The sequence below is a fragment of the Dysidea avara genome, chromosome 1 (assembly GCF_963678975.1).
Source record: "Dysidea avara chromosome 1, odDysAvar1.4, whole genome shotgun sequence".
In the NCBI taxonomy this organism is placed as follows: domain Eukaryota; kingdom Metazoa; phylum Porifera; class Demospongiae; order Dictyoceratida; family Dysideidae; genus Dysidea; species Dysidea avara.
In genome coordinates this window covers 33333859-33354123 of record NC_089272.1, presented here as the reverse complement: position 1 = coordinate 33354123, position 20265 = coordinate 33333859, and the positions used below count along the sequence as shown (strand labels likewise).

At 40.6% G+C, this 20265-nt stretch overlaps 1 protein-coding gene across 1 annotated transcript; it reads left to right on the top strand.

The window, feature by feature from the left end:
- Positions 1-2982: 2982 nt before the first annotated feature.
- Positions 2983-6203, top strand: LOC136262370 (uncharacterized). The gene is made up of 2 exons (XM_066056621.1): positions 2983-5849; positions 6075-6203. The coding sequence occupies exons 1-2, from the start codon at positions 3070-3072 to the stop codon at positions 6085-6087; spliced, it is 2793 nt and encodes a 930-aa protein (XP_065912693.1). The 5' UTR covers positions 2983-3069; the 3' UTR covers positions 6088-6203.
- The last annotated feature ends 14062 nt before the right edge of the window (positions 6204-20265 follow it).

Sequence of the window (20265 nt, the reverse complement as noted above, 5' to 3'; positions counted from 1 at the left end):
GAAATATTTCTGAATTTTGAATAGTTTTAGTAAGGTGCGACTCTGTTCCTATAATAATGTCAATGTCATTGTTGATTAAAAAGGTCTCAAGCTGGACTTATTTGTTCACAACACTACATAAATTTGCAATAGATAGTTCTAAAATTACTGTATTAGAGTTTGCAGAAGCAGGGAGTCAGGAGGACTCCATGCTTGTAGTGGGAGTATAGACAGTTGGTTGAACAGATTTTGACATGAACTCTAATTTATTACTGTTTGTAGCTAGCTAGTAAGAAAGAAAGACAATTTTGACAAAGTCTGTACATCAGTGTCGGTTAATATTACAAAATAATGGCCTATTAAATGGTAATACCTTTCCTGTCTGCATCATAATAATTTCAAAGGCTGGATAAGAAACTAATAATCACCAAATAGGGACCTACATACGTAAACCCCCAAACACTGCCTGGACTACAACAACAGGATCTCTTGTGTTACACAAGGTTTAATCTTCTCATCACCCAACAATTCATGATGGCAACTGATAATAGTGTAAAAAGAGTGACTAATAGTGCTACGTACATAGCTACAGTGGTTTGCTAGTTTATTGACTAACATCATACTTTTTATTTGATCATATATAATTATTATATAGCTATACATGGATATGCATGCTTCATTTTTATGGGTACACTGTATAATAGAGCAACACTACCATCAAGTACCGTGGTTCCACTTGAAATTTTATGATGCGCTCAAGCGTAGGATGTGTGCTGTGTAGCCATGCGTACACTGACTATATCAACACTGTTATTCATTTCAAAGTATATACCAATTTACTCATGTATAGCAGTAACATTGTACATATCCTTTTCATTTTATAGTACACTAAAGTACATTTGTGCATATATACTACACCTACCTACTGTACATTACTAAATGTTTCATGTTACCCGGGTATGTACTTTTCATTAATTCATAGCTCCACCTGTGCTATCAACAACCATATCTACATATATAAATTGTCAACAGCTGGATCAAATGTTACACTGAGTTGTAATATCTCTGATAAAGGGATACCACCAGCATTTATTAACGTGGTCAAGATTTAAGTGGTGGTGGCGTAGTGTCTGTAAATGAGACTATTATGACACTGACTCTAGTTAATGTGACACTGGGGAGTGCTGGTGTATATATACATTTGTGCTGCTACAAGTGTGCTATCATCTTGGAGTGATGCTGTGGAATTATTTGCAAAAGGTAAAATATTTTCCCTGACTTACTGTATAGGTAAAATTATGCAACTGAACACCATACGTAACACCTTATTAAGTACCCAGCAATTGCAATTAGTTTAGCAATTGTATTTCGGAGGCTCCGGATACAAGGTACAGCACTGATTAACATATGGTATTGCCCCTTATAACACTTGCACTACAGCACTTAAAAGCACAAACTCCATAAATAGCATGACATCACTTCCGGTACCAGCCCTTTTACTTGCTCGCAGCAGCACGTGTACGGTCTAAAAGTGTGATAAAGTTATGGCCCGTAGATCTACGTTGGACAACATCTTGGAGGCGGTATCCGCTGACAACTCCTTACGAGAAGCTCTTCTGGGTCGTCTGATGTCTGGAGCGAATGAAGACGGCAGTTTTTCCTCTCAGCACGTGAGCCGTGCCGACCACCCGCCAAGGACTACATCTCAGTCACTACCTTGTTTCCCTGCTTTTGGTACGCAAATGTGCCAATCAGGACTGAATTCCCCGGCAGTCACGCAAATGTGTCAACCGGGAAGGGTAACCCCATTGGTCACGAAAATGTGCCAATTGGGAAGTGCCAGTGCCTCGCTGGTCACGCAAACGTGCCAGTCGAGAAGTGTAACCCCCCTGGTCACGCAAATGTGCCAGACGGGAAGTGCAAATCTGTGGACGACATCTACGGGCCAGCCAGGAAGTGGAAATGTATTCGAAGCCAGTATGCCGTCTTTGGTAGAGGCAAACACTTCTGGTGACACAACCCAAGTAGGTGTCTGTGATCCAAATGGAAGAGTAGACCAAGGTGGGCATCAATTAAATGTATGTGAGACTAATAATAATGAACCGACCACTCCGCGTTCGATTGTGGGATCGGTTGTGAACTTTGACCCTCAGTCCATGCCCACTGAGGACGAGTTCACGTTCGAAGCTCATACAAGTATCAATGAATACTTGGAGAAACATATGAGGTGTACGCTAGACAAAGAAAACCGGACCCTGATGCACAAACAGCACCCGGTCCCTAAGACGCCAGCGATGAGACCACCTCAGGTGGATAAGTTTATTAAGGACCACTTAGGGGCGCGTTTCCCTGCGAGGGAAGACGGCGAGTTTTCGAAGGTACAGTCCGCGCTACTTAAGACGTGCGGACCAATCGCATGCCTCTGGTCTGAGCTAATCGAGAATGGCCTGTTGGAAGACCCTGATGCTTCAATAAACGTCCTAGACGTGATGGATATAATGCAGCGTACACTCGTTCTGCTAGGCAACGCGAACGAGTTGTTGTCCCAGGCGAGGAGAACAAACTTACTACAGGTCGCAAACAGTTCTTTAGCGAAATATGGCCAGGAGCCACAGCCACAAGCTGGGGAATTCCTCTTTGGCCCAGGGTTTACGACCAAATTGAAAAGTCAGGTGGAAACTGATACCGCCCTTTCAAAAATAATATCTTCACTACCTTCTTAACGATTCCACCCTTACACGCATAAACCACGATTTTCGTCGACCATCGGTCGCACTAAACAGCAGTTTTTTCGAGAGAGCCCTGCCGGAAATCGAGGGGCCCGGCGGGGCGGAGCCCACCCCTCACAGTATCGCAGCCAACCCTCACAGTATCGCAGCCAACTCAGAGGCCGGGGACCATCGCAACCAAGACATCAGTACCAATCACCTGCTCCCCAATCGAGGAGAAATTGAATCAACTTCCCAAACCCGCCGAAACCCTCTCCTCCTTGGACTTAGATATGTCATTAGTAGCGTTACACAGACAGACACCAGTTGGTGGCAGACTGGCCCAATTTTCTCGCAACTGGGAAATGCTGACAAGGGATCCATGGATCCTTACCACTGTGAAGGGTTACAGGTTACCCCTGCAGCAATGGCCAAGTCCCACACAGGCTCCGGTGCAGTTTGCTCTGGACTCTGTTCATGCAGAAGCACTAGCAATCGAAATTTCAGGCTTGGTCTCAAAAGGCGCAGTTGCTCCTGCTCACAAGAGTCAGGCACACCTAGTCAATCCTCTCTTTGTCGTCCCCAAAAGCGGAGGAGGGTGGCGTCCAATTATAGATTTGCGGCATCTGAATCAGTATTTAAACCCACCCCACTTCAAGATGGAAGGACTGCACATGATGCCATCAATCCTACAGAGGGATTCCTTTATGGTCAAGATCGACCTAAAGGATGCGTACTTAACAGTACCAGTAGCAGAAGAGTTCCACCCTCTGCTGGCCTTTCAAAATGGCCAGGGAAAGCTCCTGCAGTTTCAAACTCTCCCATTCGGGCTCTCCACCGCTCCCTTTACCTTCACGAAACTCACAAAACCAGCAATCAGATTTTTGAGACAGGTGGGAGTACGCATAGTCGTATACTTGGACGACATGTTACTAACAGCCCAGTCAGAATACCAGTTGCTCCAGGATCTAGCAACCACAATGTGGCTCCTCGTGGCCCTGGGGTTCATAATAAACCTCCCCAAGTCTGTGCTCATGCCGAGTACACAGCTGGAGTATCTGGGTTTCCTAATCAATACACAGACAATGACCATAGCTTTACCACCGGCCAAGATTTCAGACTTGCAGAAGGAAGCATCAGGATTGTTGAAACACAGTCCAGTTCCAACCAAGTCTTTAGAATGGTTCGTAGGGAAACTTGTGGCAACCAAACCAGCAGTTTATATAGCTCCACTACGTTACCGAGCACTGCAGAGTCTGAAGGTCGCCGCCACTCTTGCTCATCAAGAGCAGACAGTCCTTTCACAGGAGGCTTGCAAGGACTTGAGATGGTGGATTTCACAACTCCCGGCACACTGCTCTTCACCACTGCTGAGATTGGAGGCGTCCACAGTGATAACATCAGATGCATCTATTCAGGGTTGGGGAGCAGTCTGTCAGGGAGTGAGAACTGGAGGTCGATGGACAGCAGAAGAGTCCCAATCACACATCAATATGTTGGAACTGAAAGCAGCCTTTTTAGCTATTCAGTCCTTTTTGAAGGAACAGGAAGCAGTGAATGTCTTAGTGAGACTGGACAACCGGACAGCAATTGCGTATCTGAACAGGATGGGCAGTTCTTCTCTGACTCCCCTCTGTCGTCTTGCCATTCAGGTTTGGGACTGGTGTCTAGCTCGCCAAATTGTTTTACGAGCAGAATACCTACCAGGCGTAGAGAACACAACCGCAGACTGGGAATCGAGTCACCACCAGGACAGCAGCGACTGGCAGTTATGCCCGTCAGTTTTCGACACCCTCAGCCACATGCTGGGTCCATTTTCGATAGATTTATTTGCCTCCAGAACGAACCACCAGTTACCTTCATACTGCAGTTGGAGGCCCGACCCAGGTGCATGCACAATAGATGCATTCTCAGTATCATGGGACGAAATGACTCCATATCTCTTCCCCCCATTCTGCCTGGTAGGCAGAGCTCTGTCGAAGATACACCGGGACTCGGTCGAATTTGCTTGCCTGATAGCACCGGCATGGCCAGCACAACATTGGTACCCACAGGTACTGTCAATGTTGACAGACTTACCAATTTTGCTTCCGGAGGACCACGACCTATTACTCAGTACGAACTACCAACCCAACCCTCTGCAAGTGGAAGGGAGGTTGTACCTGACCGCTTGGCCTATCTCAGGCAAATCTACGAAGCACAGGGCTTTTCGCAGAGAGTTGCTGAGCTGGTCATCGAGTCCTGGAGAGGAAACACCAATGCTGCTTACAACTCAGCCTGGCGCAAGTGGCATAGCTGGTGTTGTAGACGGGGTATCAATCCCGTTTCAGCAACTGTAGCTAGCATCATGGAGTTTTTAACAGATCAGTTTGACTTAGGGCTCCAATACCGCACTATTAACACTATGCGATCATCAATTTCCACAACCCATCCGGGCATTAAAGGGACAGCAGTAGGAAGCCACCCATTGGTTTCATGGTTGATGAGGGGAATGTTTAATTGCAGACCTCCAATGCCTAGGTATGAAAGATCATGGAACATTGGAACAGTGATTGACTTCTTTACTAATCACTACAAATCAGCATCATTGACTGTTTTACAGCTTGCCAAGAAAGCAGCTACTTTGCTAGCAATAACTAATGCCGACAGGTGTTCTGACCTTGCTGCACTTGATCGTGATCATTTAAAACAGACTCCTACAGGAGTTGAATTCACAGTCGTGCAGCTCACTAAAACCAGATCCAGAAAGTCAAGCACTCCTAGAAAAGTGCTCTACCATTACTTTTTAGAGAATACAGAAGTCTGCCCGGTCACAGTTCTGCAATTATACCTTGATAGAACAGCAGAGCAAGCTTCTTCAATGAGGTCACCTAGGCCAGTGTTCGTCACTTCTAGGAAGCCCATACACAGGGCAAAGCCAGGAACTATTGGTCATTGGATCAAAGATACCCTAGGTAGGGCTGGAGTTGATACCGAGACCTTCTCAGCACATTCAACAAGGAGTGCCAGTACCTCTCATGCTGCAACAAGGGAAGTCCCTGTTTGTGACATATTGAAGGCAGCTAATTGGTCATCACAGTCAACCTTTGAGAGGTTTTACTACCGACCTAATGGCTCAGATTCATTCCAGAGGGCCATCCTTCAATCAACTGAAGAAACAAGGTACTATACATTCTTGTATTAATGATACATTTAGGTGCTTTAAACGTACCATATGTTAATCAGTGCTGTACCTTGTATCCGGAGCCTCCGAAATACAATTGAACAATTCCCTGAGGACAAGGTCCGTAAAGGGAGTTGTAATTGTATGAGGAGGTGGAGGATACAAGGTACAGCACTTTCCCTCCCTTTCCCCTCCCTATTATGGTTTCTCCTTTCTTTATGCAGTGAAGACCAGTAATTTTTTGACAAGACTTCATTGCCAGTGACGTATGATGTATAAGTGACTTATATTGATTTGTTATTACTGATGGCATCCATATTGTCATGTACATTTGTGCAGTAGTATTACACGATGATCACTGTTCTATGTACATAAATTAATTGTGCTGCATGAGTAACTAGTCTCAAATATGATTCAGGATAGCTATCCTGCAGTTAATAATACATGACAGTGTCACCACGTACTGCCCTGCATGCTCACAAGTCTAAAGGGCTGGTACCGGAAGTGATGTCATGCTATTTATGGAGTTTGTGCTTTTAAGTGCTGTAGTGCAAGTGTTATAAGGGGCAATACCATATGTTAATCAGTGCTGTACCTTGTATCCTCCACCTCCTCATACAATTACAACTCCCTTTATGGACCTTGTCCTCAGGGAATTGTTCAATTATAGGCACTCACTTGAAGTTGAAGTATCAACCATAAGATTGCATAATAGGCAGATTGATCATGCCATAGTCAAAAACCATGCCCAAAATCTAGTAGAGCAGCCGCCAATAACCCTAGTGATGCAGTCAGATAGTACTGTATGTCCAGTGACTTATAAATTGACAATAGACTCCCAGTTGAACAGTGACCTTATTAAACAGGCAAAAAGTTATATTATTCACACAACAAATTTAAGATAGCATGAAAATTAAGGGAAAGATTGTGCATAATTAGAATTATTTTAGTACTCATAAGAAGTAAACTTATGCTCATATTATTAGGTACTATGTCTCATATATGTAACGCATATGGTAGTTAGTACCTTAGTCATGGCACTGTTTGCTCTACAGATTACTATTATTCACTATCCCACTATAGGGACCTGCAGAAAGACTAAGTTTGTGAACTATGTATTATTTTGTATGCAAAGGGCAAAATGATTGCATTAAATCTTACAGCTAGTTTGATTCCATGGATGGATCACTAGCTTACGTAATAAATTATTAGCTTTTGCATGAATGCAATCAGCCTCTGAATTGAAACTTTGTGATTTTACATCGAATTTACAATCTCTTGCTTCACATAGCTACACTCAATATCATTTATGAGAAATTTCATGCATGGGTGAGTTGCAGTACATGTAGGCAAACCTAGCTTGGAATCCACAAAATCTCCTATCTATATACATGCATGTACTTTTAATTCATGTTACTATGATCTATATCTATCTATTGTTAAGTAGGTTGCTAGTTTTATTTAGCTGAGAAAGTGCCATTTTATGCCAATATATACTTTATGGTATGTGTATATTGCAATAAAATAATGCTCATAAATATTGTACAGAGTAATCACTTACAAAAGAACCACACTAAGACAACCTAGCAATGTGGGATGATGCAACCTAGCAATGTGGGATGATGCAACCTAGCAATGTGGAATGACAAAATTTGCTAACCACATTAAGACAACCTAGCAATGTGGGATGATGCAATGACAAAATTTGCTAACCACATTAAGACAACCTAGCAATGTGGGATGATGCAATGACAAACTTTGCTAACCACATTATAATTAAGACAACCTAGCAATGTGGGATGATGCAATGACAAAATTTGCTATTAAGTTTTACTGTGATTAGAACATGGGTGTGGCATATCTGTAAATACACCCAACCACATTGTACACCACCAATTTATATAGTGTGGATTCCATTACAACCACGACGTTACATCAGGGACATTTTGTCAGACAAATGCTACGTAGGTATATGAATTGATTATTCGGAACAGGGCACTACCACTATGATACAATTTGTCAAGCTGGTCTTATGTAAGTTAGTATTGTTACTATATTTAGTAAGCATCAATATTGTTCCTTGAAGTAGCTGAATAAGCATAATACAAAACAATTCCTTACTAGAGCATTGTTATGTTTGGTGGTACAGTGTAGTACATGGCTAGATGGTGATTCCCTGAACTAACTCATGGTCATGTGGGATTTTATTTTAACTTCTTAGAATAGCACACTGCCACAAGTTTGTGATTCCCTAACTTTTGAAAATAATTATGTGTACACCAAAAATGCAATGAGTGAAAAATTCTATATGGTCATATACTGCTAATGGTATAACTTTTGCCACAAATAAACAAATTTACATGTACATGCTGTAGAGATGGATAGCAATTCAACAAATATACAAAGTCAAATGGTTCATCCTGCCATAATAATGAGGTATGTACTATAATACTGCTGTACTATAAGTGCATATATTATAAGTGCAGACACCTGATACTATCAGGTAGTTCTTAGTTATTGCTCAACCTATAACTTGTTCATCTTGCCACTATATAAAGCCTTCTTCAAGCATCAGACTCTTTTTAAAAGTACTTGTCCAAACAGTAACAACTTTTGGCTTTGAGTTGAACCTTAACATTACTGTTGAATTGTTTAAACCTAAAACCTATAAGTTCTTGTTAAAATTAAAATGTCAAAATTTCTACAACTCTAAGAATAATAGCTAATAGGTTACGTTTATAATCAGAAAAGTTGACGGTTCTATTTGTGTACTATGATTTTCAACAGCTTTGATAAGTTGTTTTCCTATAAAATAGTAGAAGACATCATCTGTTTACCTTACACTTCCTATATCTTCTGGTCAAGATATAATTACATTTTTAGCTTCTACCTGGTTGCTACTAACATTGTATACTTAGTTAGTACATGTTGAAAAGATGCTTTTATATAGCATCCCAAGCATAGATATCAAGACACACGGTAGTGTGTCGTGCGGCCCAAGAAGCCGGCGCGCCACACCGTGAGTATATTGACAGGAAGAACGAAAACGTCATTTTCACACTTTTGTATCTCGGTGATCACTAATCTGATTGGAACCAAATTTGCTACACAGTTGCCCGCCAGCCAAGGGAGTCTACATTCCAAATTTGAAGGAAATCGCTCCAGCCATTTCCGAGATACGAGCTGCCAAAGTTTCGTTTTTTTTCGTTTTTTTTTCTTCTTCTTCGTCTTTTCGCACACTTGCAAAAATTGCTATAACATACAAACGCGTACTCCGATCGCCTTGAAATTTGGCACACAGAAAGGGAGTCCAAAGGCGAATCCTAGCATCAAATTTGGTACAAATCCGATGAATGGTTCAGGAGTTATGACCGATTATTCGCGTAAAACAAGATCGATTTGTTGTCATGCCTACAGGGTAAACCGCTGTCACAGTGATATATGTTTCCCCGGGTAACGTGTTTCCCGCACACATATCCCTAGGGATCCGTGTTTCCCCGCACGCATATCACTTACTCGCTAGCGACCTACAAGTCACAGTGATATGTGTTTCCCCGGGTAATATGTTTCCCCTTTAAAGTCATGAGCAACGTACGTAGTGTTAGCATAAAGGCGCGCATGCACTTTTAATAATCATAGCTAGCCATTGCACTTACCTATACTATACTAATACTATAATTACACATGCTGATGGAGGAAATCAAGCCATTCACTGGCATTCAACTAGAACTGTGCTGTGATTTGGCTATGTAGCTATAACATCAGTTTAATAAAACAGTAGCTACAAGTACATGTATACAATAAAAATACTATCTCTAGCTATATACAGTAAATCATGTAATTGCAGCTATGTATGATAACTAATCAATGTACAAATTGCTCAATATTATGCTTAGTCTGGTAGCATTCTACACAGAGAAATGTGCTCTTCTTTACTTCAGCAATGGTGGTGTTTGCACAATGCGCATGTGTCCAACATTGGCATTGGTCACATTTTGGTCACACTGGTATTAGTCGCAAAAATGGCAGAATCGAAGTATTTTCCCCAGTTATCTGAACAGTCTTCCATGAGCTTTGACATAGATCTGAACATATGCACATAAAAAAACAACAACAATAATATGCTGGTTGATTAGTATACATAATATAGTTGTAGGAACAGAACTTAGAAATAAATTTTGTCACATGCATAATATATATACCTTTTTAATGTCTGGTTTGTTCTTTCATCAAGACCATTCGATTGGGGATGATATGCAGTTGTTATTCACATCTTGACATCAAAAGCTTTTTGTAAAGCTTCATTAGTCTGAAACAAAACAATGACAATTACATTTAGCTAGTGCATGAATAGCTACAGTTGCAGCTACCACAATTATGCATACCTAATTAACAAACTCTTTTCCTTGGTCAGTAATAATGTGCACTGGAGCTCCCTGGTGGCAGTATACCTTGTATATTCCTCTGGCAACTGAAATTGCTGACTTAATTGTCTTCTATGGGAACTTTTTCAACAAATTTACTGAAATAATCTGTCATGGTTAAAACATATTAGTGCCCTTGAGGAGTTGGCTTGAATGGGCCAATCAAATCCATTCCAACTAAATACCAGACTTTGGGTGCAACAGCAATAGGCTGTAATTCTATTGCAGCTTTCTTCAACTACGGAGCATTTCGCTGGTAACGGTCACACAATTTGATCTGTGCATTTTAAAATTATACTAGCTACTGACACATCATATTACACAGTATATACTATATATAGCTTCAGTTTCGCATGTATGCATACATATGTGTTACAGTAGTTATAGACAGTGTATTGGTGCATACATGCGAAACTGCATAACAGTTTAGCACAACAGTGACAACATGCAACACAATATCAACATTATGTAGCTATATTGCTAATTACCCTCTCTTCAATCTCCTTATAGTAGTTGGGCCAATAGCACCGCTCCTTGATTTTTGCTATGGTAGCGTCTCTACCTTTATGTCCACCAGCAGTTAAATGACACTCAAGAAAAACTCTATCTATTTCATTCTTTTGTAATACTATCCTGTCAAATGTTGTTCCATCTTTAGCAGTATCCACATAATAGAGTTTTTCCTGTTGCATTTTGTAGGTTTTACAGCTTCTTTGTAAAACAAATTTCTGTGACTTTGTATAACCAGCTGGATAACTTTGATTATCCAAATAGCCTATGATGGCAGCATACTGTTCATCCTCCATTCCCCAGTGACAGCAGCTAGGTGCTTCAAGGGTCTCACACAAAATTCTCAGTCTCACTTGAAGATCTCTCAATATATCACATACTGTAGCTAACAGTTTTCTCTCAGCAACACTTCTCAACTGGCTAACAGTTTTCTCTCAGCAACACTTCTCAGCGTGCTTAGCTAGCTAACAGTTTTCTCTCAGCAGAAAACTTATCAGCCTATTTATAGCTATAGATACACATGTTTGACACTTCTAAAATCTCTCACAACACTTTTCTTTCAGCAAATCTATAGCTAATTAAATAATTATGCCACATAGAAATCTCTCAGCACATGCACGCATGTATGCTTGACACTTCAGAGCCTAACATCTCTCACATGAATGCGCATCAGTCAGGCATGCATGCACAAACTTAATTTAGCTATAAACCTTTAGTTATTTTATTATTCTCCACTGGCTCATACATGCAGTACACAGTGTCTCTTCTAAATTGACTGCCACAATATAGCTAGCTAGTATAATTATTGTATTAGCTTATATAGTAGCTATATAGCTAGTTAGCTAACTATAGCTATATACATGTAATATGCATGGACTAGATAGCTATATATCTACTGAATGGTTGGATCGCGTACTGTTTGCAACTAGCCATAGGACCTTGGAGTTACTGCACGATGGCTAATATCTTAGTGGGAAACACGGATCTCTGGTGATATATGTGCGGGGAAACACGAATCCCTAGGGATATGTGTGTGCGGTGAAATATTAAAAAAATAGTTACGGGAAACGCATATCACTGACAGCTTTTGGTGGGAAACACGGATCCCTAGTGATATGTGTGCGGGGAAACACGGATCCCTAGGGATATATGTGCGGGAAACAGGTTACCCGGGGAAACATATATCACTGTGACACCGCTTCATGGAATGAGTTGAAAATTGCTATGTAGATGGAGTAACCATCGTAGGAGTGCCTTTTGGTGGTTTGAAAGGAATCGAGATAAAGACCACGGAGATATGACACAAAACCCAACCTGTATCACAATTACGCGATCGATTTTTATGAATAAAAAAAGTATTAGTTTTCACGCCTACTAGGCAAACCGCTTAGAGCAATGAGCTGAAAATCGGTGTATAGCTGGAATAATCTTCATAGAAAGTCCTTGCAGTAGTACAGAAGAATCGGATTACAAACCACTGAGTTATGATTCGAAAGCCAACTCCGTGTAGCAAATGCGAGATCGAGATACTCTAATAGAACAGTCACCCTAATAGAACATTCGACTAATTTATTTACTCCATTATAGAATTTTATTACATCACAAGTTATTCTGTAGGGAGTTCAGCTGCAAACAGTTAATCTTATAGACAGTTCAGCAAGAAGACAGTCACCATGTGGAGAGTTAAGCAAATATATCACTATAGAGATTCAGAACATTACAAGTCACACTGAAGAAAGTTCAGCTATAAACAAGTCATGCACTGTGTAGAGAATTCAGCTACAATTAAGTCACTCTCTAGAGAATTCAGTTACACAGAATTCAGCTACACACAAGTCACTGTGGAGAGAGTTCAGCTACAAACAAATTACCGTTTAGAGTGATCACTACAAACAAAACACTTTGCAGGGTGTTCAGCTGCAACAAATCAACCTTTAGAGCGATCAGCAATGAACAAATCACAAATCTACCTGTAGAGAGATCAGCTAGAAACAGATCACCCTGAAGAGAGTTCAGCTACAAAAAATCACCCTGTAGAGACATCAACTAGAAACTAGACACAATGTAAGGAGTTCAGCTACAAGCAATCACCCTGTAGAGAGTTCAGCTAAAACAAATCAACCTGCAGAGAGATCAGCTACAAACAAATCACCTTATAGAGAGTTCAGCTACAAACAGATTACCTGTAGAGAGATCGGCTACAAACAAATCAACCTGCAGAGAGATCAGCTACACACAAATCAACTTGTAGAGAGATCAGCTACAAACAAATCACCCTGTAGAGAGATCAGCTAGAAACTACACACAATGTAAGGAGTTCAGCTACAAACAAATCACCCTGTAGGGAGATCAGCTACAAACTAGACACAAAGTAAGGAGTTCAGTTACAAGTAAATTACCCTGTAGAGAGTTCATCTACAAACAAATCAACCTGTAGAGCAATCAGCTAGAAACAAATCACCCTGAAGAGAGGTCAGCTACAAAAAATCACCGTGTAGAGAGATCAGCTAGAAACAAATCACCCTGAAGAGAGGTCAGCTACGTACAAAAAAATCACCCTGTAGAGAGATCAGCTACAAACAAATTGCCCTGTAGAGAGATCAGCTACAAGCAAAACACCCTGTAGAGAGTTCAGCTACAAACAAATTACCCTGTAGAGAGATCGGCTACAAACAAATCAGCCTGTAGAGAGTTCAGCTAAAACAAATCAACCTGCAGAGAGATCAACTACAAACAAATCACCTTATAGAGAGTTCAGCTACAAACAAATTACCCTATAGAGAGATCGGCTACAAACAAATCAACCTGCAGAGAGATCAGCTACACACAAATCAACTTGTAGAGAGATCAACTACAAACGAATCACCCTGTAGAGAGATCAGCTAGAAACTACACACAATGTAAGGAGTTCAGCTACAAATAAATAACCCTGTAGAGAGTTCAGCTAAAACAAATCAACCTGCAGAGAGATCAGCTACAAACAAATCATCTTTTAGACAGTTCAGCTACAAATAAATTACCTTGTAGAGAGATTGGCTACAAACAAATCAACCTGCAGAGAGATCAGCTACACACAATTCAACTTGTAGAGAGATCAGCTACAAACAAATCACCCTGTAGAGAGATCAGCTAGAAACTAGACACAATGTAAGGAGTTCAGCTACAAGCAAATCACCGTGTAGAGAGTTCAGCTACAAACAAACCAACCTGTAGAGCAATCAGCTAGAAACAAATCACCCTGAAGAGAGGTCAGCTACAAAAAATCACCCTGTAGAGATATCAGCTAGAAACAAATCACCCTGAAGAGAGGTCAGCTACAAAAAAATCACCCTGTAGAGAGATCAGCTAGAAACAAATCACCCTGAAGAGAGGTCAGCTACAAACAAAACACTTTGCAGAGAATTCAGCAACAAACAAATCAGCTTGTATAGAGATCAGTTACACACAAATCAACCTGTAGAGAGATAAGCTAGAAACAAATCACCCTGTAGAGAGTAGCTACAAGCAAAACACCCTGTAGAGAGTTCAGCAACAAAGAAACCACCATGTAGAGAGTTCAGCTGCAAACAAATCACCTTATAGAGAGTTCAGCTACAAACAAATCACCCTGTAGAGAGATCAGCTAGAAACTAGACACAATGTAAGGAGTTCAGCTACAAGCAAATCACCCTTTAGTGAGTTCAGCTACTAACAAATCAACCTGCAGTGAGATCACCTACAAAAAAGCACCTTGTACAGAGTTCAACTACAAACAAATTATCCTGTAGAGAGATCGGCTACAAACAAATCAACCAGTAGAAAGATCAGCTACACACAAATCAACTTGTAGAGAGATCAGCTACAAACAAATCACCCTGTAGAGAGATCAGCTAGAAACTAGACACAATGTAAGGAGTTCAGCTACAAGTAAATCACCCTGTAGAGAGTTCAGCTAAAACAAATCAACCTGCAGAGAGATCAGCTACAAATAAATCACTTTACAGACAGTTCAGCTACAAACAAATTACCTTGTAGAGAGACCGGCTGCAAATTAATCAACCTGCAGAGAGATCAGCTACACACAAATCAACTTGTAGAGAGATCAGCTACAAACAAATCACCCTGTAGAGAGATCAGCTAGAAACTAGATACAATGCAAGGAGTTCAGCTACAAGCAAAATCACCCTTTAGTGAGTTCAGCTACAAACAAATCAACCTGCAGTGAGATCACCCACAAAAACGCACTTGTGCAGAGTTCAGTTACAAACAAATAACCCTGTATCAGGTAGAAGAATTCACCTTGTAGAGAGTTCAGCAACAAAGAAACCACCATGTAGTGAGTTCAGCTGCAAACAAATCACCCAGTAGAAAGATCAGCTAGAAGAAGTTACCTTGTAGAGAGTTCAGTTACAAAGAAACCATCATATAGAGAGTTCAGCTACAAAGAAATTACCCCATAGAGAGTTCAGCTAGAAGAAGTCACCTTGTAAAGAGTTCAGCTACAAAGAAACCATCATGTACAGAGTTCAGCTACAAAGAAACCACCTTTACAGAATTCAACTACAAACAAATTACCCTGTATAGAGATCAGCTAGAAGAAGTTACCTTGTAGATAGTTCAGCTACAACAATTCACCCTGTAGAAAGATCAGCTAGAAGAGGTCACCTTGTAGAGTGTTCAGTTACAAAGAAACCATCATGTAGAGAGTTTAACTGCAAACAAATCACTCTGTAGAGAGTTCAGCTACAAAGAAACTGCCATGTAGAGAGTTCAGCCTCATACAAACCACCTTGTAGAGAATTCAACTACAACAAATCACCCTGTAGAGAAGAAGTTACCTTGTATAGAGTTCAGCTACAAAGCAACCATAATGTAGGGAGTTCAGCTACAAAGAAACCACCATGTAGAGAGTTTAGCTGCAAACAAATCACCTGTAAAGAGTTCAGCTGGACGAAGTCACCTTGTAGAGAGTTCAGCTACAAAGAAACCATCATGTAGAGAGTTCAGCTGCAAACAAATCACCCTGCAGAGAGTTCAGCTACAAAAAAATCACCCTGTAGAGAGTTCAGCTAGACGAAGTCACCTTATAGAGAGTTCAGCTACAAAGAAACCATCATGTAGAGAGTTTGGCTACAAAGACACCACCATGTAGAGAGTTTAGCTGCAAACAAATCACCTGTAGAGAGTTCAGCTAGAAACAAATCACCCTGTAGAGAGATCAGCTGGAAGAAGTCACCTTGTAGAGAGTTCCGCTACAAAGAAACCATCATGTAGAGAGTTCAGCTGCAAACAAATCACCCTGCAGAGAGTTCAGCTACAAAAAAATCACCCTGTAGAGAGTTCAGCTAGACGAAGTCACCTTATAGAGAGTTCAGCTACAAAGAAACCATCATGTAGAGAGTTTGGCTACAAAGACACCACCATGTAGAGAGTTTAGCTGCAAACAAATCACCTGTAGAGAGTTCAGCTAGAAACAAAATACCCTGTAGAGAGACCAGCTAGAAGAGGTTACCTTGTAGAGAGTTCAGCTACAAAGAAACCATCCTGTATATAGTTCAGCTACATTTCACAAGTCACCCAGTAGAGCGATCAACTGCAAAAAAATATCCTATGGTGAATAATGGACATGTAATAAATATATGTATATAATTTGTATAATTACTAATAAAATCAAAAATAATTGAAGTACTAAAATTCTTCTTTAAGTTCTTTTCTTCTTCCTGTGGTAAAGAAAAAAATCACATGGGTTAAAAAAGCCCCAAAGCCAGCCATAGGCCGGCTTTGCAGTATACAAATACAGAAAGAAATGATATCTAATCAAAAACAGCCAAGCTGTAAAAAAAGGTGCAGCCCCCAAAAAGGCCATGGTGAAAAAAGATGTGAAATCCAAGGTGGCGGCCAAGAAATGGCTGTGATGGTAGGTTAATGGTTACATTTTAATAACAACAATTCAGGTAAATTTGGTGCCAAGACCAAGCGGCACAAAATTCACCTGAATTGTCGTTATTAAAATGTAACCATTAACCTACCATCACAGCCATTTCTTGGCCGCCACTTTGGATTTCACATCTTTTTTCACCATGGCCTTTTTGGGGGCCGCACCTTTTTTTACAGTTTGGCTGTTTTTGATTAGATATATATATATCAAGACACACGATAGTGTGTCGTGCGGCCCAAGAAGCCGGCGCGCCACACCGTGAGTATATTGACAGGAAGAACGAAAACGTCATTTTCACACCTTTGTATCTTGGTGATCACTTATCTGATTGGAACCAAATTTGCTACACAGTTGCCCGCCAGCCAAGGGAGTCTACATTCCAAATTTGAAGGAAATCGCTCCAGCCATTTCCGAGATACGAGCTGCCAAAGTTTCGTTGTTTTTTTTTCGTTTTTTTCTTCTTCTTCTTCGTCTTTTCGCACACTTGCAAAAATTGCTATAACAAGCAAACGCGTACTCCGATCGCCTTGAAATTTGGCACACAGAAAGGGAATCCAAAGGCGAATCCTAGCATCAAATTTGGTACAAAGCCGATGAATGGTTCAGGAGTTATGACCGATTATTCGCGTAAAACAAGATAGATTTGTTGTCACGCCTACAGGGTAAACCGCTTCATGGAATGAGTTGAAAATTGCTATGTAGATGGAGTAACCATCGTAGGAGTGCCTTTTGGTGGTTTGAAAGGAATCGAGATAAAGACCACGGAGATATGACACAAAACCCAACCTGTATCACAATTACGCGATCGATTTTTATGAATAAAAAAGTATTAGTTTTCACGCCTACTAGGCAAACCGCTTAGAGCAATGAGCTTAAAATCGGTGTATAGCTGGAATAATCTTCATAGAAAGTCCTTGCAGTAGTACAGAAGAATCGGATTACAAACCACTGAGTTATGATTCGAAAGCCAACTCCGTGTAGCAAATGCGAGATCGAGATACTCTAATAGAACAGTCACCCTAATAGAACATTCGACTAATTTATTTACTCCATTACAGAATTTTATTACATCACAAGTTATTCTGTAGGGAGTTCAGCTGCAAACAGTTAATCTTATAGACAGTTCAGCAAGAAAACAGTCACCATGTGGAGAGTTAAGCAAATATATCACTATAGAGATTCAGAACATTACAAGTCACACTGAAGAAAGTTCAGCTATAAACAAGTCATGCACTGTGTAGAGAATTCAGCTACAATTAAGTCACTCTCTAGAGAATTCAGTTACACAGAATTCAGCTACACACAAGTCACTGTGGAGAGAGTTCAGCTACAAACAAATTACCCTTTAGAGTGATCACTACAAACAAAACACTTTGCAGGGTGTTCAGCTGCAGCAAATCAACCTTTAGAGCGATCAGCAATGAACAAATCAACACAAATCTACCTGTAGAGAGATCAGCTAGAAACAAATCACCCTGAAGAGAGTTCAGCTACAAAAAATCACCCTGTAGAGACATCAGCTAGAAACTAGACACAATGTAAGGAGTTCAGCTACAAGCAATCACCCTGTAGAGAGTTCAGCTAAAACAAATCAACCTGCAGAGAGATCAGCTACACACAAATCAACTTGTAGAGAGATCAGCTACAAACAAATCACCCTGTAAAGACATCAGCTAGAAACTACACACAATGTAAGGAGTTCAGCTACAAACAAATCACTCTATAGAGAGATCAGCTACAAACTAGACACAAAGTAAGGAGTTCAGCTACAAGTAAATTACCCTGTAGAGAGTTCATCTACAAACAAATCAACCTGTAGAGCAATCAGCTAGAAACAAATCACCCTGAAGAGAGGTCAGCTACAAAAAATCACCCTGTAGAGAGATCAGCTAGAAACAAATCACCCTGAAGAGAGGTCAGCTACAAAAAAATCACCCTGTAGAGAGATCAGCTACCAACAAATTGCCCTGTAGAAAGATCAGCTACAAGCAAAACACCCTGTAGAGAGTTCAGCAACAAAGAAACCACCATGTAGAGAGTTCAGCTACAAACAAATTACCCTGTAGAGAGATCGGCTACAAACAAATCAGCCTGTAGAGAGTTCAGCTAAAACAAATCAACCTGCAGAGAGATCAACTACTAACAAATCACCTTATAGAGAGTTCAGCTACAAACAAATTACCCTGCAGAGAGATCAGCTACACACAAATCAACTTGTAGAGAGATCAACTACAAACAAATCACCCTGTAGAGAGATCAGCTAGAAACTACACACAATGTAAGGAGTTCAGCTACAAATAAATCACCCTGTAGAGAGTTCAGCTAAAACAAATCAACCTGCAGAGAGATCAGCTACAAACAAATCACCTTTTAGACAGTTCAGCTACAAATAAATTACCTTGTAGAGAGATCGGCTACAAACAAATTAACCTGCAGAGAGATCAGCTACACACAATTCAACTTGTAGAGAGATCAGCTACAAACAAATCACCCTGTAGAGAGATCAGCTAGAAACTAGACACAAAGTAAGGAGTTCAGCTACAAGCAAATCACCGTGTAGAGAGCTCAGCTACAAACAAACCAACCTGTAGAGCAATCAGCTAGAAACAAATCACCCTGAAGAGAGGTCAGCTACAAAAAATCACCCTGTAGAGATATCAGCTAGAAACAAATCACCCTGAAGAGAGGTCAGCTACAAAAAAATCACCCTGTAGAGAGATCAGCTAGAAACAAATCACCCTGAAGAGAGGTCAGCTACAAACAAATCACCCTGTAGAGATATTAGCTAGAAACAAATCACCTTGAAGAGAGGTCAGCTACAAAAAAATCACCCTGTAGAGAGATCAGCTAGAAACAAATCACCCTGAAGAGAGGTCAGCTACAAACAAACACTTTGCAGAGAATTCAGCTACAAACAAATCAGCTTGTAGAGAGATCAGTTACACACAAATCAACCTGTAGAAAGATAAGCTAGAAACAAATCACCCTGTAGAGAGTAGCTACAAGCAAAACACCCTGTAGAGAGTTCCGCAACAAAGAAACCACCATGTAGAGAATTCAGCTGCAAACAAATCACCTTATAGAGAGTTCAGCTACAAACAAATCACCCTGTAGAGACATCAGCTAGAAACTAGACACAATGTAAGGAGTTCAGCTACAAACAAATTACCCTGTAGAGAGATCGGCTACAAACAAATCAACCAGTAGAAAGATCAGCTACACACAAATCAACTTGTAGAGAGATCAGCTACAAACAAATCACCCTGTAGAAAGATCAGCTAGAAACTAGACACAATGTAAGGAGTTCAGCTACAAGTAAATCACCCTGTAGAGAGTTCAGCTAAAACAAATCAACCTGCAGAGAGATCAGCTACAAATAAATCACTTTACAGACAGTTCAGCTACAAACAAATTACCTTGTAGAGAGATCGGCTGCAAATTAATCAACCTGCAGAGAGATCAGCTACACACAAATCAACTTGTAGAGAGATTAGCTACAAACAAATCACCCTGTAGAGAGATCAGCTAGAAACTAGATACAATGCAAGGAGTTCAGCTACAAGC

Bases quoted from the DNA above. Each gene is read 5' to 3' on its own strand.
- LOC136262370 (XM_066056621.1), top strand. From the start codon at position 3,070: ATGGATCCTTACCACTGTGAAGGGTTACAGGTTACCCCTGCAGCAATG.